Genomic DNA, 23,203 nt, shown 5'->3' on the forward strand with positions numbered 1-23,203 from the left:
GTTGGGGTGGGCAGTCTATGTTTGTGTTTCTATGTTTTTCTATTTCTGTGTTTGGCCTGATATGGTTCTCAATCAGAGGCAGCTGTTTATCGTTGTCCCTGATTGAGAACCATATTTAGGTAGCCTGGGTTTCACTGTGTGTGTGTGTGTGTTTTTGTCGCCACATGTTACTGTTTCGGTTTGGTTATTTCACGTATTCGTTTATTGTTTTTGTATTTCATAGTGTTCAGTGCTTTTCATATTAAAATCGTGATGAACACTAACCACGCGGCATCTTGGTCCGATCCTTACTCCTCTTCAGACGAAGATGAGGAAATCTGCCGTTACACTTACATGAAACGATGACCCATGCTATCTATCCCTCTTCAAACATCAACTTGATGATTTTGAGTTGCAGCCGGTCCAGAAAGAAAGATCATAAACCATAACAGGGCTGTGGGGTGTATTCGTGGATGCCAATGAAAGCCAGGCTTCCCCCAAAAATGTACCAATGCATTTTAAAAACATAGAAAATAATTGATCTCTCTTTGTTTCATAATTTTCCTTCATGAGGCTGAATGTATCTCACCGGAGAAAGCATCTGAGTGAGTGAAACGCGCCCCTCTGTCTCAGTATGACTAGCCCGGCCTAAAAGTGCATGACATTTTTGCCGCCTGTAGCATTGAATTCAATAGCAAGGGAAGCCAGCAAGCATTTGGCCTCCCTTGATATTATTATTATAATTATTATAATTTTTCGCTGCAACTCACCGCAACTCCCCAACGGGCTCTGGAGAGGCGAAGGATGAGTCATGCGTCCTCCAAAACATAACACGCCAAACTCCTTAACACCCGCCCACTTAACCCGGAGGCCAACTCTCGCCTGGCACGTAGTCCTATACCCCGTTCAAAGGGTGAATGTCTTGCCCATTCACCCTCTGAATGGCACACATACACAATCCATGTCTCAGTTGTCTCAAGGTTTAAAAATCCTTATTTAACCTGTCTCCTCCCCTTCATCCACACTGATTGAAGTAGATTTAACAAGTGACATCAATAAGGGATCATAGCTTTCACCTGGTGTTGGTGTTGGCTTTGGGGATGACCAGAAATATACCTGCTGGAGCGCGTGCTACGGGTGGTTGTTGTTATGGAGACCAGTGAGCTGAGATAAGGCAGGGCTTTACCTAGCAAAGACTTATAGATGACCTGGAGCCAGTGGGTATGGCGACGAATATGTAGCGAGGACCAGCCAATGAGAGCATACAGGTCGCAGTGGTGGGTAGTATATGGGGCTTTGGTGACAAAACGGATGGCACTGTGATAGAATGCATCCAATTTGCTGAGTAGAGTGTTGGAGGCTATTTTGCAAATGACATCGCCAAAGTCAAGGATCGGTAGGATAGTCCGTTTTACGAGGGTATGTTTGGCAGCATGAGTGAAGGAGGCTTTTTTTTGCGAAATAGGTAGCCGATTCTAGATGTCATTTTGGAATGGAGAAGCTTAGTATGAGTCTGGAAGGAGAGTTTACAGTCTAGCCAGACACCTAGGTATTTATAGTTGTCCGCATATTCTAAGTCAGAACCGTCCAGAGTAGTGATGCTAGTCAGGCAGGCTGGTGCCCGCAGCTATCGGTTGAAGAGCATGCATTTCGTTTTTACTAGCGTTTAAGAGCAGTTGGTTATAGAGCAAACAATGCAATTATTACAACACATAGGTTGTAATATGTTTTTTTCCCCCTGACTTGGCATCCCCAGGGATTTTACCAACACACTGCTACTGGTTAAACGTGTGTTCTTTCATTTTTTTAAATTGCAAATTTTTTTTGAAGAGGGGGACATACCTGAACAGACTATGGTGGCCAAAGGCCAGGTGCATTAATTACTTAATTCCATTCAAAAACATGAGGACTTTTAGACTGACCTGCTAGCTCATTACAATCATAGTAATCTGAATTTTATGAATGATTGGCACTCTCTATAAAAAATTAAGCTGTAAACACTAGGGGGCACTACTTTACTTGTGGTGCTCCTCTAATGCAAATCACCACCAGGTCAGCCATCAGCTCGGATCAAGTTTAAAATATACTTATCTGGCCAATCATGCGTCTGTTTGCTTGATGCCGTTCAGCAAATCACTTCTCCCTACATGTTTAGCATACATCAGCCATCAGGACCGAGGGGGTCAACCAGAGTGTAGGAGTCATTATAGGCGGACACGGAGAGCTGCTTCATTCAGACATACAGCAGCTGCTAGAACTCATGCCATAACATTAACCAGGATTGAATGTATCATTGTTGGATGAAAATGATGTTGTTGCTGGGTGCATTTGATTGTGATTTTACGTCGGGGTGGGTATACACAGGATATCAATGTTGCCAAATTCTGTGGTCATTGTGACATGACAATAAACATAGGAGTTGGCAAGACAGCACAAACAGATCTGGGACAAGGCCAATGTAGGAGAGTTCCATGGAGGCACACAGTGCTGCAAGGTTCCTGTTATAGATTGTGATGAAACAAGGCCGAAGGTTTATTAAAATCTCAACACCTTCATGAGTCGCTTGTGTTGTATGAATTCTATGATGGGGCGGCAGGTAGCCTAGTGGTTAGATCATTGGACTAGAGACCGAAAGGTTGCAAAATCGAATCCCCGAGCTGACAAGGTAAAAATCAGTAATTTTGCCCCTGAACAAGGCAGTTAACTAACTGTTCCTAGGCCGTCATTGAAAATAAGAATTTGTTCTCAACTGACTTGCCTGGTTAAATACAGGTCAAATGAAATAAAAATGAGCACAGCCTTATACTCCCATAAAAGACCCCAAAAAGGATCTGGATTTATCAATGACAAAATAACATCATCTATTCATAAAAAATTATTGAGGTTTCATCACAAATGTTTCCCAGGAAATTGATTTATCGCTTAAGGAAAACAAGGATGGCGAAAATATATAATTCAGGGAAAAATTAGTTTTACAATAAAAACATCAATTTCAGTCCTGTCCTCGGAAGCCAATAATTGCAAATGTTCCCGACAGTTCTGAAAGCTCGCCGTTCTGCACATCACGAAGGCTAAACGAATATGACATACTAACAAAGGACTCTTTCCTTCTATGGCAGCTGCATCTACAGGCTCCCTAAGAAGACTTTCTTCGCAGGCCAAAAACAGCTGCAGTAGAAAGGCATGTCTTTAAGGTGACAACTCATTTCACAGTGGCTGCATACAGCCTGGAAGATGTATGGATGAACGTATTAATCAGCTTATCAAAGTGACAGAATGCGTCATTCTATTAAAAAAAGGAAAATACTACAGTATTTATTCTTGGTCTCATGCAGTGAGAAAAACTACTTTTAAAGAGGCAATGATGGTCACATCCAGACAATGCATATTACCCCTGTTCTAGTACAGTTTCCTGCAACTCGTTGACTTTAATTGTTTTGTTGACTATTTTGTGGGTCATGAGAAACACCAGGAACAAGAGAGTCACAACTGATCAGATATTACTGAATTGGTGAAAGCAGTATGTTTAGAGACCTTGCTTTCAACCATCTAAATGAGTCAGATTAGTAATTATATCAAGGAGGGGAAGGAAGGAATGAAGAAAGGAAGCTCTATAGTACTTGAACAGTCCTTGACGTACTGTACTCTGTGTACTCGCCCATCTGCACCCTCTCTTGGAGAGACTAGTGGCTGGTAGGAGAAGACGGCTTCATTAGGCATAAGTTAAATCAAAACTGCTTCATTAATCCTTTGGCTGTAAAGTACCTCTCAGAGTCGGGCTCTGATCATTTTCAACCCAGCAGTAAGATAATGGGAGTCTAGCCTGTTTCAACAGTTGCAATTTAAGGTTTGTTTGATTTTATTTTATTTTCCGGGCAACACATCCAACTAGAATAAATACTTAATTTTGGTGTGGTTAGCTTCAAGCACCCTTTCACTGTTTTACACAAGAGGATAGAATTGAGCCAATCCTGTGCCTTCACCCGTTTTAGCAGTTCCCATCATTGCAGTTCCCAAATTGACTGTGTTCTCTTCAATAATTGTGATATTCTCTGGACTGTGTATGACAGTTCATAATGATGATTGCAGCAATATGAATGCAAAAAGATTAGCTGCAGCTCCTCTTATAAAAACAAGATCCATGGTAACAGGTAATGTGGTTTAGGTGTATATTGGATTTGACAGATGATTGCAGCGCACGCCAGCAGGCATGCACACCGTTTCACTTGACATTGATTCAACACACACTCATTACACTGTCATTGCTAACATATACAGTTGAGCTGATTCAATGATGGGCAATGAGATCATTGGTGCAGAAGTTGTTGTTAGTGGAACAAAGTGATCAATCCATGTTATTCACACCATGGTCATAATGATTCTAAATCAATGCTAGCTGGGTAGGAAGCCGAAGAAAGCAGTGCTGAAAATGTCTTCAAGTACATGTCTTCAAATTAAAACTTTAGTGTTCCTACTGTAACTCAGGTTTATTACCATTACAAAAGAGCTTTACGGATCTTAATTTGATCACCCTGTTTTATTATTATAATTATAATTATTTACATTTTTTATTTAACCTTTATTTAACTAGGCAAGTCAGTTAAGAAAGAATTATTATTTACAATGACGGCCTACACCGGCCATACCCGGATGCCGCTCGGCCAATTGTGGGCCACCCTATGGGACTCCTAATCACGGCCGGTTGTGACACAGCCTGGATGTTGCAGGAAAACCTTTTTTAATTTAGGTTTAAAAAGGCTTCTGAAATGTGTAATTTCCATTTTGAAAAATGTATACATTTTCCCTCATGAAAATAATTATAATCCACGTAATAATTCACATTTCCTGTTGTTGCAGGGTTATTTTCCTGCTGTAGAAAACTGGCTCAAATTAAAATCCAGCATGTGTACCTGTTGGTGGGAAATTTATAACTCTGTTTGAATGTCCACAGTGAATACATGAGTGTCACCGATATGAATGTCCCACGCCAACCCCTCTACAACATCAATAGAGTACTCACTGTTGATCCACTTGGCCTCAGGGTCGTGAACCTTGAAGTCCTTCCTGAAGATGTCCCCCACGGTCAGTTTCCCCTTGAGGGCCAAGCTGTCATCCTCGCCTGCAAGGGAACAAGATAAAATACCATTTTAAATCAATATACAATTTTGAGCATTATTAGAACTAATGATTAGCAGCGGGTCATTCCAGGATGATAACATACAGTGCATTCAGAAAGTATTCAGAACCCTTTTCAATTGCTTGGACATGACTTGGAAATGCACATACAGTGGGGAGAACAAGTATTTGATACACTGCCGATTTTGCAGTTTTTCCTACTTACAAAGCATGTAGAGGTCTGTAATTTTTATTATAGGTACACTTCAACTGTAAGAGACGGAATCTAAAACAAAAATCCAGAAAATCACATTGTACGATTTTTAAGTAATTAATTTGCATTTTATTGCATGACATAAGTATTTGATCACCTACCAACCAGTAAGAATTCCAGCTCTCACAGACCTGTTAGTTTTTCTTTAAGACCCCTCCTGTTCTCCACTCATTACCTGTATGAACTGCACCTGTTTGAACTCGTTACCTGTATAAAAGACACCTGTCCACACACTCAATCAAACAGACTCCAACCTCTCCACAATGGCCAAGACCAGAGAGCTGTGTAAGGACATCAGGGATAAAAGTGTAGACCTGCACAAGGCTGGGATGGGCTACAGGACAATAGGTAAGCAGCTTGGTGAGAAGGCAACAACTGTTTGCGCAATTATTAGAAAATGGAAGAAGTTCAAGATGATGGTCAATCACCCTCGGTCTGGGGCTCCATGCAAGATCTCACCTCGTGGGGCATCAATGATAATGAGGAAGGTGAGGGATCTGCCCAGAACTATACGGCAGGACCTGGTCAATGACCTGAAGAGAGCTGGGACCACAGTCTCAAAGAAAACCATTAGTAACACACTATGCCATCATGGATTAAAATCCTGCAGCACATCATTCTTTGGGGATGCTGTTCTGCAAAGGGGACAGGACGACTGCACCGTATTGAGGGGAGGATGGATGGGGCCATGTATCGCGAGATCTTGGCCAACAACCTCCTTCCCTCAGTAAGAGCATTGAAGATGGGTCGTGGCTGGGTCTTCCAACATGACAACGACCCAAAACACACAGCCAGGGCAACTAAGGAGTGGCTCCGTAAGAAGCATCTCAAGGTCCTGGAGTGGCCTAGCCAGTCTCCAGACCTAAACCCAATAGAACATCTTTGGAGGGAGCTGAAAGTCCGTATTGCCCAGCGACAGCCCCAAAATCTGAAGGATCTGGAGAAGGTCTGTATGGAGGAGTGGGCCAAAATCCCTGCTGCAGTGTGTGCAAACCTGGTCAAGAACTACAGGAAACGTATGATCTCTGTAATTGCAAACAAAGGTTTCTGTACCAAATATTAAGTTCTGCTTTTCTGATGTATCAAATACTTATGTCATGCAATAAAATACAAATGAATTACTTAAAAATCATACAATGTGATTTTATGGATTTTTGTTTTAGATTCTGTCTCTCACAGTTGAAGTGTACCTATGATACATGCTTTGTAAGTAGGAAAACCTGCAAAATCGGCAGTGTATGAAATACCTGTTCTCCCCACTGTACCTGTCGATATAAGGTCCACAGTTGACAGTGCATGTCAGAGCAAAAGCAAAGCCATGAGGTCGAAGGAATTGTCCGTAGAGCTCCGAGACAGGATTGTGTCTGCAGCATTGAAGGTCCCTAAGAACACAATGGCCTCCATCATTCTTAAACAGAAGAAGTTTGGAACCACCAAGACTCTTCCTAGAGCTGGCCTCCTGGCCAAACTGAGAAATTGTGGGAGAAGGGCCTTGGTCAGGGAGATTAAAACAAGATTGAAATCCTTGGCCTGAATGCCAAGCATCATGTCTGGAAGAAACCTGCCACCATCCCTACGGTGAAGCATGGTGGTGGCAGCATCATGCTGTGGGGATGTTTTTCAGAGGCAGGGACTGGGAGACTAGTCAGGATCGAGGGAAATATGAACAGAGCAAAGTGTAGAGAGATCCTTGATGAAAACCTGCTCCAGAAAACTCCCCAAATACAGGTGTGCCAAGCTTGTAGCGTCATACCCAAGAAGACTCAATGCTGTAATCGCTGCCAAAGGTGCTTTAGAAAAGTACTGAGTAAAGGGTCTGAATACTTATGCAAATTTAATATCAGTTTTCATTTTATATACATCTGCAAGAATGTCTAAAAACCTGTTTTTGCTTTGTCATTATGGGGTATTGTGTGTAGATTGATGTGTGGGGAAAAAAACAACGTAACGTAACAAAATGTGGAAAAAGTCAAGGGGTCTGAATAATTTCCGAATGCATTGTGTTTGCTTTAACAGTCCAATGCAGTCGTTTCTATCTCAATATCAAATCATTTCTGGGAAACAATTAAGTACCTTACTGTGATTATTTTCAAATAAAATGGTCAAAAAGAAATAGAAATAGCTTCTTAGCAAAGAATTTTATGGTTGATGGTATACCAGTAGAGGTATATCAGACCTATTTTTAATTAATCATAGATCCATTATTAGCATGTTTTAATTACTCCTATAAAAATGGTAGACTTTCAGGTATTCAACAAGAAGGTCTGATTTCATTGTTACGACAACAGGACCCAGGTGGTAAGTATAAAGATCCAGTCCATTTAAAAAAAGGCCTCTTACATTTCAATCTTGTGATGCGAATATTCTGGTGAAATGCATAGCATAGAATAAAAAAGATTTGACCAGATATTCATCCTGATAAGACATGTTTTTTACATGGACAATATATTGAAGATAATATATGACAATTACTTGAAACAATTGAACATTATGAAACATCAAAGACACCAGGCCTGGTCTTCATAGCATATTTTGAAAAGGCGTTTGATAAAGTACGACTTGAATTTATACATAAATGCCTGGATTACTTTAATTTCGATGACTCTCTTATACAATGGGTTAAAGTTATGTACAGCATCCCCAGATATAAAATAATAAACAATAGTTACTTCTCAGAAAGTATTGAGCTTTTAAGAGGAGTAAAACAAGGCTGTCCGTTGTCTCCATATCTATTTATTATGGCTATTGAAATACTAGCTATTAAAATTAGATCCAAGAAGAACATCAAGGGGTTAGAAATCCAGGGGATAAAAACCAAAGTGTGAATGTTTGCCGATGACTCAAGATTTTTATGAGCTTCACTCATACATAAGCTCATCCTTTGTTCAAAAATTACAACTTCTCATTTCCGACTAATTGAAAATGAAATTTTGTTTAAAGTATCGCCCTTTCTTAAACAAGCCATACAAAGCTAGTTACAATTTCAGTTTTATCCTCCAGAAAATATCAAACAAATATTACTACAAATGTTATGGTTAAACTAAAATATATTGACTAATAAAATAACATTCTTTATGATTTACATAAAAAAATATATATATTTGTGAATGATATGCATCGAAAATATATGTGAATATCTGCATAATCCAAATTTACAACCAACTGATTGCAGCATTACCACAAAAATGGAGGAGGCAAGTGGAAAAGGGAGAAAGGTAGGGAACTTGTTTGCCTGCCCAATATTAAAGTTACAAATTGGCTGAAAGGAATTGGCAGAAATAGAAAAATATACCAGTTTCATTTGAGGACAAAAATGTTGACAGCTGCGCCATACAGGTTGCAACATACATGGGAATAGATTTTCAATGTACCAATTCCATGGCACATGGTTTATGAACGGGTACAAAAAACAACACTTGATTCAACACTTGCATGATTTTCAAGTTAAATTATTACATCAAATTATTGCCACCAACAGCATGGTACATACAGTTGAATTTCGGAAGTTTACATACACTTAGATTGGAGTCATTAAAAATGGTTTTCAACCACTCCACAAATGTCTTGCTAAAACAAACAATAGTTTTGGCAAGTCGGTTAGGTTATCTACTTTGTGCATGACACAAGTAATTTTTCCAACAATTGTTTACAGACAGATTATTTCACTGTATCACAATTCCAGTGGGCCAGAAGTTTACATACACTAAGTTGACTGTACCTTTAAATAGCTTGGAAAATTCCAGAAAATTATGTCATGGCTTTAGAAGCTTCTGATAGGATAATTGACGTCATTTGAGTCAATTGGAGGTGTACCTGTGCATGTATTTCAAGGCCTAAACTCAGTGCCTCTTTGCTTGATATCATGGGAGAATCAAAAGAAATCAGCCAAGACCTCCACAAATCTGGCTCATCCTTGGGAGCAATTTCCAAACACCTGAAGGTACCACATGCATCTGTACAAACAATAGTACGTAAGTATAAACACCATAGGACCATGCAGCCGTCATACCACTCAGGAAGGAGACGCGTTCTATCTCCTAGAGATGAACATACTTTGGTGCGAAAAGTGCAAATCAATCCCAGAACAACAGCAAAGGACCTTGTGAAGATGTTGGAGGACACAAGTACAAAAGTATCTATAGTACAAAACACATACATCACCCATGTCACACCCTGACCTAACCAAAATATATAAAGAAAACAAAGAATACTCAGGTCAGGGCGTGACACAGTCAGTATATAATATAATATTAATCATAGGAAAGGTTTTCATCTTTAGCTCACAATCTGTGGACACTATACGATTAGAAAGGTAAAAAATTACAGCACAATTGAAAAATATATGGCACATGGAAACCAAACGGGGGTGGTCTACAGTGATAGGTGGGATGGGCTGAGAGTGGCTGAGAGGTGGGATTAAAGAGTTGAGGTCTACAGTGATAGGTGGGATGGGCTGAGAGTGGCTGAGAGGTGGGATTAAAGAGTTGAGGTCTACAGTGATAGGTGGGATGGGCTGAGAGTGGCTGAGAGGTGGGATTAAAGAGCTGAGGTCTACAGTGATAGGTGGGATGGGCTGAGAGTGGCTGAGAAGTGGGATTAAAGAGCTGAGGTCTACAGTGATAGGTGGGATGGGCTGAGAGTGGCTGAGAGGTGGGATTAAAGAGCTGAGGTCTACAGTGATAGGTGGGATGGGCTGAGAGTGGCTGAGAGGTGGGATTAAAGAGCTGAGGTCTACAGTGATAGGTGGGATGGGCTGAGAGTGGCTGAGAGGTGGGATTAAAGAGCTGAGGTCTACAGTGATAGGTGGGATGGGCTGAGAGTGGCTGAGAGGTGGGATTAAAGAGCTGAGGTCTACAGTGATAGGTGGGATGGGCTGAGAGTGGCTGAGAAGTGGGATTAAAGAGCTGAGGTCTACAGTGATAGGTGGGATGGGCTGAGAGTGGCTGAGAGGTGGGATTAAAGAGCTGAGGTCTACAGTGATAGGTGGGATGGGCTGAGAGTGGCTGAGAGGTGGGATTAAAGAGCTGAGGTCTACAGTGATAGGTGGGATGGGCTGAGAGTGGCTGAGAGGTGGGATTAAAGAGCTGAGGTCTACAGTGATAGGTGGGTTGGGCTGAGAGTGGCTGAGAGGTGGGATTAAAGAGTTTATGTTTGGTAATGTATTATTGTTTGGTGACTGCTTTATATAAAAGTACCATGTATGTCAAATGTGTTTGCAAAATGTATATGTAAAATGTATTTGTAAAATGTATATGTAAAATGTATTTGTAAAATGTATATGTAAAATGTATATGTAAAATGTATTTGTAAAATGTATATGTAAAATGTATTTGTAAAATGTATATGTAAAATGTATATGTAAAATGTATTTGTAAAATGTATTTGTAAAATGTATATGTAGCAGAAAAGCTGTACAAAAATCCAAAAAAGATATCTGTCCTTCGAAGATAAAAGGAAAATAAAAAAAGAACAATTTCTCAAGCAAGAATGTTGCTTACACTGTCTGGGAGTGGTCTGAGTGGGGAGTGGAAAACTGAAAAATAGCTGTTATTGACAGGTTTGGAACTCTCTTTCTTATTGGTCTATTAACCAATTTACCGCTGGGTGATATCACCAGGCAGGCCAAAACTCCATCCCACCAAAACAGTCTGAAATTTCTGCCAGTCTTTTCAAATAGCTCTTACACTAAAATGGCATTATACTAATTTTAACAATTTCACAGTATTAATCAAATCACATCAAAGTTTATTGGGCACATACAGATTTGCAGATGTTATCGCAGGTGCAGCGCAATGCTTATGTTTATAGCTCCAACAGTGCAGTAATATCTATCAATACAATAACTCCAAAATATATATTTTTAATAATAATAATAATTAAGAATTATCAGAATGAACAATGTCAGAGTCTGGAATATATAAACTACCATTCAAAAGTTTGCGGTCACTTACAATTGTCCTTGTTTTTTAAAGAAAAACACGTTTTTTGTCCATTAAAATAACATCAAATTGATCAGAAATACAGTGTAGACATTGTTAATGTTGTAAATGACTATTGTAGCTGGAAACAGCAGATTTTTTATGGAATATCTACATAGGCGTACAGAGGCCCATTATCAGCAACCATCACTCCTGTGTTCCAATGGCACGTTGTGTTAGCTAATCTAAGTTTATCATTTTAAAATACTAATTGATCATTAGAAAACCTTTTTGCAATTATGTTAGCATAGCTGAAAACTGTTGTTCTGATTAAAGAAGCAATAAAACTGGCCTTCTTTTGACTAGTTGAGTATCTGGAGCATCAGCATTTGTCTGCTCGATTACAGGCACAAAATGGCCAGAAACAAAGACCTTTCTTTTGAAACTCAGTCTATTCTTGTTCTGAGAAATGTGAGAAATTGCCAAGAAACTGAAGATCTCGTACAACGCTGTGTACTACTCCCTTCACAGAACAGTGCAAACTTGCTCTAACCAGAATAGAAAGAGCAGTGGGAGGCCCCGGTGCACAACTAAGCAAGAGAGCAAGTACATTAGAGTGTCTAGTTTGAGAAACAGACGCCTCACAAGTCCTCAACTGGCAGCTTCATTAAATAGAACCCGCAAAACACCAGTCTCAACATCAACAGTGAAGAGGCGTCTCCGGGATGCTGGCCTTCTTGGCAGAGTTCCTCTGTCCAGTGTCTGTGTTCATTTGCCCATCTTAATCTTTTATTTTTATTGGCCAGTCTGAGATATGGCTTTTTCTTTGCAACTCTGCCTAGGAGGCCAGCATCCCGGAGTCGCCTCTTCACTGTTGACGTTGAGACTGGTGTTTTGCAGGGTACTATTCCAGCCTCATAGTTTGGAAGTATATATACACAACACAGGGAAATCATGTTTTTGACTGCACTGGGACTTTAATTAATTACAGAAACACCACATACTATTGAAGTAATGTTGGGGAAAGTCAGCATATTGATAATGTTTGTGTCAATGTCTGGATGGCAGTTGAGGCCATGCTCAGCTTGAGGCCATAACCAACATTTTTCTCCCAACAAACTACTATACAAGTAAGGCCTCAAGCCAAGCAAGCTCATTATCTCCCTGAGAAGGCTGTGTGGAGGACATTTACCCCTCCCCCCTATAGTGTTTATAACTCTATGTTTCCTGTAATGTTTATAACTCTACATTTCCTGTAGTGTTTATAACTCTATGTTTCCTGTAATGTTTATAACTCTGTTTCCTGTAATGTTTATAACTCTACATTTCCTGTCATGTTTATAACTCTACATTTCCTGTAATGTTTATAACTCTATGTTTCCTGTAATGTTTATAACTCTACATTTCCTGTAATGTTTATAACTCTATGGTGGAGAACAAGAAGCAACACTGGGTAATGCACTCTTTCATATGGCACATTTGCTGGACGTCACTGAGCCTTTGAACATATATGCTCAGACAACAGGAGTTGTGAATATACGATTAATGGGGGGAAAACCTTAAGAATAGGGAAGGGTGTTGTGACTAGTGACACATCTGCATCGATTCCATGCAGTGACAATTTCTTTCATAAACACTGACAAAATTAATTCGTATTTTCAACACATTGTGATCTTCAATTACATCTTTACGATTTCTATTTACACTGAAGACATGAACAGTATGACTATAGCAATGAGGGGGGAAAGAAAACAACAGAAGACAAAGTGTGTAATGTAGCAAAACACAATCATCTTTCGCTCTACACTCTGGTTAAGACCGATAGAATATCTGATCAGTGAAATGGGCTGGTGTCTTTACACCAGATGTCTGGGATAACCAGATTCATTTCCTCGTAATTCAAACCATCAGATGTGATCGTGCAAGCTCTCTGTCTGCCGTGTGACTCTTTTCAGATATTCATACTAGGCATGAAAAAAAAGCTAAATGCAATATCTGATTTGTTTGATTTGGTTTCTGTAGCAGAGATATTCAGTCACTTGGAGGAAATGAGGAGTAGGGATTGTAGAGGGAATTGTAGCTAAAACTTGGAGGGGATATTTAAATTAGTAGTCTATTGTAATACATGGACTTCTGATGAAGACCAACATAATGCCAATTGGGTCATATCAAGTACAACATACATGTTTAAAGGAATCATGAAATATTTTCTTCATGATTCACTTAATCAAGGAAGTTTTGAGGTCAGCTTATTGCCCAGTGAAAGTGACACAGTAAGTTAAGAAGCAACCAGAGATCAAATTGAATTTTCGGTACTATAAGCCCATTACTTGATGCTCTCTCACAGGTTGCAATAGTAGAAGCAATCTTTTCTGCCCTTTCATTCCACAGTAGTATCACTTCAAAACAGATAACAATGTTAGGTCAGAAAATCTAAACTTTTCATCAGTGTGTCCAAAGACAAAGTCAGAGATAAGATGGTAAATCCAGTTAAGCTGTTCCCCTGGGTTTTAAAGTAACAGTGTTCAGTTGGGTTTTAAAGTAACGGTGTTCAGTTGGGTTTTAAAGTAACGGTGTTCAGTTGGGGTTTAAAGTAACAGTGTTCAGTTGGGGTTTAAAGTAACAGTGTTCAGTTGTGGTTTAAAGTAACAGTGTTCAGTTGTGGTTTAAAGTAACAGTGTTCAGTTGGGTTTTAAAGAAACAATGTTCAGTTGGGGTTTAAAGTAACGGTGTTCAGTTGGGTTTTAAGGAAACAGTCTTCAGTTGGGTTTTAAGGAAACAGTGTTCAGTTGGGTTTTAAGGAAACAGTGTTCAGTTGGGTTTTAAGGAAACAGTGTTCGGTTGGGTTTTAAAGTAACAATGTTCGGTTGGGTTTGGTTTTCAAAAAAAACGTGTTCGGTTGGGTTTTCAAAGTAACAGTGTTCAGTTGGATTTTCAAAGTAAAGGCATTCGGTTCGGGTTTTAAAAGTAACAGTGTTTGGTTGGGTTTTCAAAGTAACGGTGTTCGGTTGAGTTTTTAAAGTAACGGCATTCAGTTGGGTTTTCAAAGAAACGGTGTTCAGTTGGGTTTTAAAGTAACAGTGTTCAGTTGGGGTTTAAAGTAACAGTGTTCAGTTGGGGTTTAAAGTAACAGTGTTCAGTTGGGGTTTAAAGTAACAGTGTTCAGTTGGGTTTTAAAGTAACAGTGTTCAGTTGGGGTTTAAAGTAACAGTGTTCAGTTGGGTTTTAAAGAAACGGTGTTCAGTTGGGTTTTAAAGAAACAATGTTCAGTTGGGTTTTAAAGTAACAGTGTTCAGTTGGGGTTTAAAGTAACAGTGTTCAGTTGGGTTTTAAAGAAACGGTGTTCAGTTGGGTTTTAAGGAAACAGTGTTCAGTTGGGTTTTAAGGAAACAGTGTTCAGTTGGGTTTTAAGGAAACAGTGTTCGGTTGGGTTTTAAAGTAACAATGTTCGGTTGGGTTTGGTTTTCAAAGAAACCGTGTTCGGTTGGGTTTTCAAAGTAACGGTGTTCAGTTGGATTTCAAAGTAAAGGCGTTCGGTTCGGGTTTTAAAAGGAACAGTGTTTGGTTGGGTTTTCAAAGTAACGGTGTTCAGTTGGGTTTTAAAAGTAAAAGTGTTCGGTTGAGTTTTTAAAGTAACGGCATTCAGTTGGGTTTTCAAAGAAACGGTGTTCAGTTGGGTCTTAAAGTAACGGCGTTCGGTTGGGTTTTTAAAGTAACGGTGTTCAGTGCTAATCTTCATTTTGTTTGGCAGAAACTGTTAAAGTGATTTTTCGGCCTTAAAACTGTGCCAGTCTACCAAGCTCATGTGCCCCGCCATGTGCAGAGCGGGAGAAGAGATGAGGCGAAGAGATGAAGAAGGAGATGACGCCAGCATGGGGGTCTGGCTAACGGTTCGGGATGGTCTATTAAATGTTTGGGCTTCTTTCCGTGACTGTTTCGATCGCATCCTTCCTCCACCATCCACCATTTACCCGCATTAGGATAAATATTTCTATGTTCTTAAATTCACAAATGTGCTGGAGCTTAATAACCATTTAAGATGTGTGAAAGACTGATGGGAGTGTGGCGCCATAAAGGTGTGCATAGGAATATTTGAGGGTAGGGTGAGAGAGGTGGATAATGCACACAGAGAGGAGCATGTACACAGATAAATAAATATTCATTATCTTCATCATCGTTCAACACATGCACACTTTAACCAATTAATACATTATGAGCCACACACACCTCTTCAGTCAGGTGCACCCCACAAATGTCTCGTGGCCCTGTTTGAATACTTCAGAAATGCTTCCTTCCGGCCTCCCGGGTGGCGCAGTGGTCCAAGACACTGCATTGTAGTGCTAGCTGTGCCACAAGAGATTCTAGGTTCGAGTACAGGCTCTGTTGCAGCCGGCCACGACCGGGAGACCCATGGGGTGGCGCACAATTGGCCCAGCGTCGTTAGGGGAGGGTTTGGCCGGCAGGGATGTCCTTGTCCCATCGCTAACTAGCAACTCCTGCCACGGGCCGGTAGCAGTGCACGCTGACACGGTTGTCAGGTGTACGTTGTTTCCTCCGACACATTGGTGCGGCTGGCTTCCGGGATAAGTGGGCATTGTGTCAAGAAGCAGTGCGGCTTGGTTGGGTTGTGTTTTGGAGGACGCACGGCTCTCGACCTTCGCCTCTCCCGAGTCCGTACGGGAGTTGCAGGGATGAGACAATACTGTAACTACCAATTGGATACCACGAAATTGAGAAGATAAAAGGGTAAAGAGAAATGCTTCCTTCCTTTCATTTAGGTAAGCATAGATCTATAAGTGATTGGATAGGTGAAGACAATTATTCTGCCCTGAGTTGCGTTCCCATGCAAAACTAGACAGATAGCTAACAACTAAGTCTTCAATAAAACTCCCAAGGCGTGACTTTTCTTGAATGAATATATTGAAAACGTTTATGTTGTGAAACTGCAAAATACAGAAAAGAATATACTTTAGTATTCAATTCACACCGACATACTGTAGCTGTACATTACACATTTGAAGTTGCATAAATACAAAGCACGTGCTAAGGTACCATGCATCTGGCATGATGCCAAACCATATAGCTAATTGTTACTCATATGGTAATTGGCTCCTTTCATTACTCTAATAATGTACAACCATTTATGTAGAATAACAAAGCATATTACACTAGGAACAGTAACAAAACTACAGTATTGTATATTTTACAATTCGTTTGCATGACGCACGAGCAAAGTAATACAGCTAACGACATACATTTAAAGGCATTGCAATTTGTGAGTAAATGCAACCAATATTGATATGTAAGCAACTCTATCAATAACAAGATTATCATCATTAGCTAAATGCTTGAATCGAACTTACAAACAAATATTTCCAAGGCTGAAGCGTGACAAGAAATAACCGAAAGACCTGCACCGTAGCGTTGTTTGTAGCTGCTTCTTTGCGTGCAAAACTAATTCTGTACTTCCTGTTTGCGTCGTCTTTCTAAGTACCAGAAAACTCCACTAGGGGGCGAATAACACCATTGAACACAATGAAAATCCAATTTAAACATTGTAATAAAATAATCTGTTACCTTCTAACAGGATGGCAGCACAACAATGCTCCTACCCTTTTACTTCCACCAATCAAACCAATCTAAGGAAGGTAGGATGTATTTCTAAAGTATTTGAACATGACCAATCACTTTTTCACTAAGGGTGTTTTCACATATAGTCATCTTAAACACTAGAACCGCTAAAGCAGTCATTTGGACTGTTCATGAACTTATTTTTAAAAAATTACTCTGCCATTTTTTGCCATCCCTCCGTCTTTGACTTTTCTAAAATAAGTCTACATAACATACTGTTGTTGTTAGAAAATAAATATCACACAAATAACTGGAGTTATAAGCAGTTTTAGGAGGGCTTGTCATTTTTTATAATGGTTTTCCCTGTTGCCCCTCCTTCTCTTGACAGTAGGGCTTGCTCCGCTCCTTCTCCTGACAGTTGAAAGTGCAGTGCCCAGTTGATAATCACCCAGATAATTTCACACCTATAACAACAGGTTAAATAAATGAAGTATGATGGGAGGGAGAAAGGGGGAGAGTGGGTGAGTTCATGAGCGAGGGGAAACAAACATTATGTAATCACCAGGTGAATGAAGAACAGCAGTCCAAGCAGTCTACTCTGGCCTACTTGGAGTACACAGTGAGAACATGCGAAATTGAGAATATCTGAATGAAAACTACACAGATGGTGGGGAAGAAATTAATCATGATATCTCTGATGTTTATTCTTTGTATTCTGAGCCTCAGCCTGAACCTAAACCTCCGATGCCTAAGCACAAAAAAGACAGAACGGTGCGCACTGAGCAGGTGTCTGGGCTACCGCCAAATTAAACGGTGAGACAGGAGAGAGGAAGGATTGGTACCGTTTGGATAGAACAAGCCGGTGACAATGTTACAGGCTGCTTATTAGCACTAAATGTCATCCCTGAGAGAGCAGGCCCTACATCTCAAGCAAAAAACTACATCAGCAACAAACTCACCAGCTTTTGTTGTTTATGTGACAAAGGACATGCTCCAACTGATGCCATTGCATGAAGACACACACCATGTAAGCACGAGCTGACAATAATTGACTCTTTTTGACCGCTGTCATATCGACACTTACATTCATTATAATGCCATTATTGCTTTTGTGCAGATTTTCACTATTTACAAAGCACACATGGCGCTTATAATTATGTTTTTATCATTTGACCGCGCATCGTCCATGCGTCTTGGTGTTAGTGTTTGTGTTTGTGTTTTTACACATAGGCTACAGTAAACGAATGAGTGAAATGAAAATGAATGAAAATGTTATTGTGTTCCTTTTGTATTCTAATGTTACCTAAGACCTTCATAAACACAACCAAATTATTATTTTTGCGATGGCATATATGAAATGTAATAATTACACTGTTAGAATGTTGCAGTCATAATGACTGCTCATTAGCTTGAAGGGGTGGGGCGCTCGAGGCTTAGCGGTTGAACCGATTTAGGGTTTTCACACTTGGTCCGTTTCAGCCAATTTTTGTGAACTCTTTTTGTACAGTATGAACACTCCAAAACCGAACTGAGAACATCTCGAGAGGTGGTCTGAGTTTGGTTAACTTTTTTAGGGCAATGTGAACACAAAGCTCGGCAGGTTCACTTGTCATTATTCCAGCACCACACACTAGACTACTGCAACACTGTTTCCCATAACCTCTCACATTGGTGCCACAAAAGAGAGATGATGATGATGATGATGATGTGCAGGGGTGTATTCATTACGCAGATTCTGTTGCAAAACGTTTCTTAGACAGAAGCAGATGGAACGAAAAAGGGGAGGAACCTACCTGAAGTTGTCCAATAGAAACTCTCGCTTTAGTTGACTGTTTGGCTGATGATTACACCCCAGTTTTTCACAGAAAAAATATGTGCTGTTGTTGGATATTGATTAGGGATTTCCAAGGATGCACAAAAAAATACAAAATATTTGTGGAGTATTTAGTTCATATTATTTATTTGCAATATGTGATCTATAGGCAAAGAGAGCTTCATAATATGTTTATTAAATTGTGGGGATTGAATAGTGTGAGAAGACAACATATTTGGTGAGAATTACAACATTTTAAAGGGGCCTACTTTGGGTGTACAATTTAAAACAAATCGTTACCCCAAAGTTCACTTAAAGGAGGACTGATTGGTTCTTTTAAAGAGGACTATATGTGAAAACATCCCGTCTCCTTTAAATTGAACTCTGTGGTAAAAAATAACTCAGTTCTCTTTGTATTCACACTGCCCTTGCCTTTGAATGAGGACTCAACTCTTTTGCCAGTTCACTTCACCTATTTTGTGGTCCGAGTCCTCTTTTGCTATGTTTGAAAAGGAACCAAGATGATTTTCCAACATTCACTCAACGCACTCTGGGTTTTTACAAAGTGCAGGAAAAGCCATTCCATCAGATCGTGTTATCAGTTATCAGCTTGACATACCTACTGTGCTTACATTTTGGAAGCTAATAGATTGCATTTAGTTAAAATATGAGACATAATTATTATAATCAGAATATAATATTAACATGTAAATATCATTGATAACACAACAATTAAATAAATGATTAAATAATGCTTTAATCGAAAATTGTACACTCAATGTAGTGCTATCCGGGATCCTTGAGACGTCCCTACACTAAATCCTGACCCTAACCTTAACCCCTGCCATTACCCTAACCTTAACCCTTACCGTAACTATTTTAAACATCAACTTCAATGGGGTGACGTCCCAAGGATACCAGATAGCAAGGACTTTGTGCCCTATGTTGTGATTCTCACCAAATATGTTGTTGTCTTCTCACACTATTCATACCCCACAATCGAATAAAACGCTTATGAACCTCTCTTAGCCTATAGATCACATATTGCAAACAAATAATCTGAACCTTGTGCCTGTATAAAACTCCACACATATTTTGGAATTTCTGTGCATTATTGACAATTGCTAATCAATATCCAAAAACAGCATGTTTCTTCCACAACTGCACAGTGTTGCAGTAGTCTAGTGTGAGGGGTTGTGGCAGGATAAATGGTGTTTCAGTAGTCTAGTGTGAGGGGTTGTGGCAGGGGAAACGGTGTTGCAGTAGTCTAGTGTGAGGGTTTATAGCAGGGGAAACTGTGTTGCAGTAGTCTAGCGTGAGGGGTTATGGCAGGGGAGTCAGTGTTGCAGTAGTCTAGCGTGAGGGGTTATGGCAGGGGAAACAGTGTTGCAGTAGTCTAGCGTGAGGGGCTATGGCAGGGTAAACTGTGTTGCAGTAGTCTAGTGTGAGGGGTTATGGCAGGGGAAACAGTGTTGCAGTAGTCTAGTGTGAGAGGTTGTGGCAGGGGAAACGGTGTTGCAGTAGTCTAGTCTGAGGGATTATGGCAGGGGAAACTGTGTTGCAGTAGTCTAGCGTGAGGGATTATGGCAGGGGAAACTGTGTTGCAGTAGTCTAGCGTGAGGGATTATGGCAGGGGAAACTGTGTTGCAGTAGTCTAGCGTGAGGGATTATGGCAGGGGAAACTGTGTTGCAGTAGTCTAGCGTGAGGGATTATGGCAGGGGAAACTGTGTTGCAGTAGTCTAGTGTGACAATTGCTAATCAATATCCAAAAACAGCATGTTTCTTCCACAACCTGCACATCATCTTCTCTCTTTTGTGGCACCAATGTGAGGGTTTATAGCAGGGGAAACAGTGTTGCAGTAGTCTAGTGTGAGAGGTTGTGGCAGGGGAAACGGTGTTGCAGTAGTCTAGTCTGAGGGATTATGGCAGGGGAAACTGTGTTGCAGTAGTCTAGTGTGAGGGGTTATGGCAGGGGAAACAGCGTTGCAGTAGTCTAGCGTGAGGGTTTGTGGCAGGGGAAACTGTGTTTCAGTAGTCTAGTGTGAGGGTTTGTGGCAGGGGAAACTGTGTTGCAGTAGTCTAGCGTGAGGGGTTATGGCAGGGGAAACTGTGTTGCAGTAGTCTAGTGTGAGGGGTTATGGCAGGGGAAACTGTGTTGCAGTAGTCTAGCGTGAGGTGTTATAGCAGGGGAAACTGTGTTGCAGTAGTCTAGCGTGAGGGGTTATGGCAGGGGAAACTGTGTTGCCGTAGTCTAGCATGAGGGGTTATAGCAGGGGAAACTGTGTTGCAGTAGTCTAGTGTGAGGGTTTATAGCAGGGGAAACTGTGTTGCAGTAGTCTAGTGTGAGGGGTTATGGCAGGGGAGTCAGTGTTGCAGTAGTCTAGTGTGAGGGGTTGTGGCAGGAGAAATGGTGTTTCAGTAGTCTAGTGTGAGGGGTTGTGGCAGGGGAAACGGTGTTGCAGTAGTCTAGTGTGAGGGTTTATAGCAGGGGAAACTGTGTTGCAGTAGTCTAGCGTGAGGGGTTATGGCAGGGGAGTCAGTGTTGCAGTAGTCTAGCGTGAGGGGTTATGGCAGGGGAAACAGTGTTGCAGTAGTCTAGTGTGAGGGGTTGTGGCAGGGGAAACTGTGTTGCAGTAGTCTAGTGTGAGGGGTTATGGCAGGGGAAACTGTGTTGCAGTAGTCTAGTGTGAGGGGTTATGGCAGGGGAAACTGTGCTGCAGTAGTCTAGTGTGAGGGGTTGTGGCAGGGGAAACTGTGTTTCAGTAGTCTAGTGTGAGGGGTTATGACAGGGGAAACTGTGTTGCAGTAGTCTAGTGTGAGGGGTTATGGCAGGGGAAACTGTGTTGCAGTAGTCTAGTGTGAGGGGTTATGGCAGGGGAAACTGTGTTGCAGTAGTCTAGTGTGAGGGGTTATGGCAGGGGAAACTGTGTTGCAGTAGTCTAGTGTGAGGGGTTGTGGCAGGGGAAACTGTGTTGCAGTAGTCTAGTGTGAGGGGTTATGGCAGGGGAAACTGTGTTGCAGTAGTCTAGCGTGAGGGGTTATAGCAGGGGAAACTGTGTTGCAGTAGTCTAGTGTGAGGGGTTATGGCAGGGGAAACGGTGTTGCAGTAGTCTAGTGTGGCGAGGGAATAATGACAAGCGAACCTGGGGAGCTTACTTTTCACATTGCCTTAAAAAAATTGGAACCAGACCACAAAATTCAGGCTAATCGATGTCAGACCACTTCTTGAGTAGTGGAGGCTCCTCAGAGGAGGACCATCCCCCACAGTGAATTTCATACAAATAGTGAAACATTCAAAAAGGTATACTTTTTAGACAAAACTATACTTAATATATCAATGTCACCAAATAAGTTATTAAAACATGCTGATTTGTAAGGAAGGTCTACAGCAGCCTCAGCAACACTCTATAGGGTAGCACCATTTTGTAACCAGAGAACAGCTAGCTTCTGTCCTCCTCTGGATACATTGACTTCAATACAAAACCTAGGAGGCTCATGGTTCTCACTCCCTTCCATATACTTACACAGTAATTATGACAACTTCCAGAGGACGTCCTCCAACCTATCAGAGCTCTTGCAGCATGAACTGACATGTTGTCCACCCATTCAAAGGATAAGATAATGAATATAATACTGAAAGAACAAGCTACATCTAACTAGCACTGCAGTGTATAAAATGTGGTGAGTAGTTGACTCAGAGAGAAAGACAATAGTCGAACAGTTTTGAACAAATTAAATTCTTCCAAAATTAAGGAGAAGCAAGAGAAAGAGAGAGCTGTATTTGATCGTTTTTTTTTTCTTTTACATTCACTTAGCTAGCAAATGCCGCTAGCTAGTTTAGCCTACTCATACACCCGGCTCAAACAGAGAGGGATACTATGTTAGCTAACTGGCTAGGGCTATCTAACATTGGAACTCTTCCAAGTCAAGGTAGCTTTTGGTTTTATTAATTTATTGCCACTGGGGCCTGCCGGTGTAACTGCTAAACTGCTTGCTGACTGTACATTGTACTGCATGATTGTAGAGGGCTTACTAACAAGTTAGTTCTAGTGGTTCTAGTTGACTATGATGTGACAACGATGTAGGCTGTGTGTAGCGGTTAGCAGTCATGATATGAAGGTTTGGCTTGGAAATGTTACTTCGCCTGGTCACAGACAGACAGCTGATGTGTGGTGCACTGAAGTCCACAAGCGAAGGGAAAAGGTGAGAGGAGGAGAGCACGTAGACAGTTGCGAGAAGGAATTATACAACGAGCAAAGTGATCATGCGGTTTTTATGTGGCTGCTATGAAAGTGAACTGTTTGCGTGTGATCAGGGGTGTATTCATTCCACCGATTCTGTTGAAAAACCTTTCTTAAACGGAAGCAAACGGAACAAAACATACCTGAATTTGTCCAATAGAAACTCTAATTTGCAATTGTTGGACTAATGGACTAATGATTACACCCTAGATCAGCTAGATGCAGGCAAGGGTGTGCAAGGCACTACAAGGGTGTGCAAGGCACTATGTGTCACTGTCTGTCACCTTACTC

General features: G+C 40.8%; 1 protein-coding gene and 1 long non-coding RNA gene across 3 annotated transcripts in view; both read right to left on the bottom strand.

Moving 5' to 3' along the window:
• The window catches only part of LOC109909867 (dipeptidyl aminopeptidase-like protein 6), a 155,250-nt gene that overhangs the window by 58,336 nt on the left and 73,711 nt on the right, over positions 1–23,203 (bottom strand). For both annotated transcript variants that reach the window (XM_031796710.1, XM_031796711.1), the window contains exon 3: positions 5,000–5,098. In XM_031796710.1, the coding sequence (XP_031652570.1) occupies positions 5,000–5,098 (99 nt within the window). The remainder of the gene's footprint in view (positions 1–4,999; positions 5,099–23,203) is intronic.
• LOC116354817 (uncharacterized) lies at positions 16,193–16,825 on the bottom strand. Its single transcript, XR_004204042.1, has 2 exons — positions 16,650–16,825; positions 16,193–16,229 (listed from the first exon to the last, which is right to left on the bottom strand). It is a non-coding gene; the product is annotated as an uncharacterized LOC116354817 (long non-coding RNA).

Source organism: Oncorhynchus kisutch, linkage group LG18 (genome assembly GCF_002021735.2).
Source record: "Oncorhynchus kisutch isolate 150728-3 linkage group LG18, Okis_V2, whole genome shotgun sequence".
NCBI classification, from domain to species: Eukaryota; Metazoa; Chordata; class Actinopteri; order Salmoniformes; family Salmonidae; genus Oncorhynchus; species Oncorhynchus kisutch.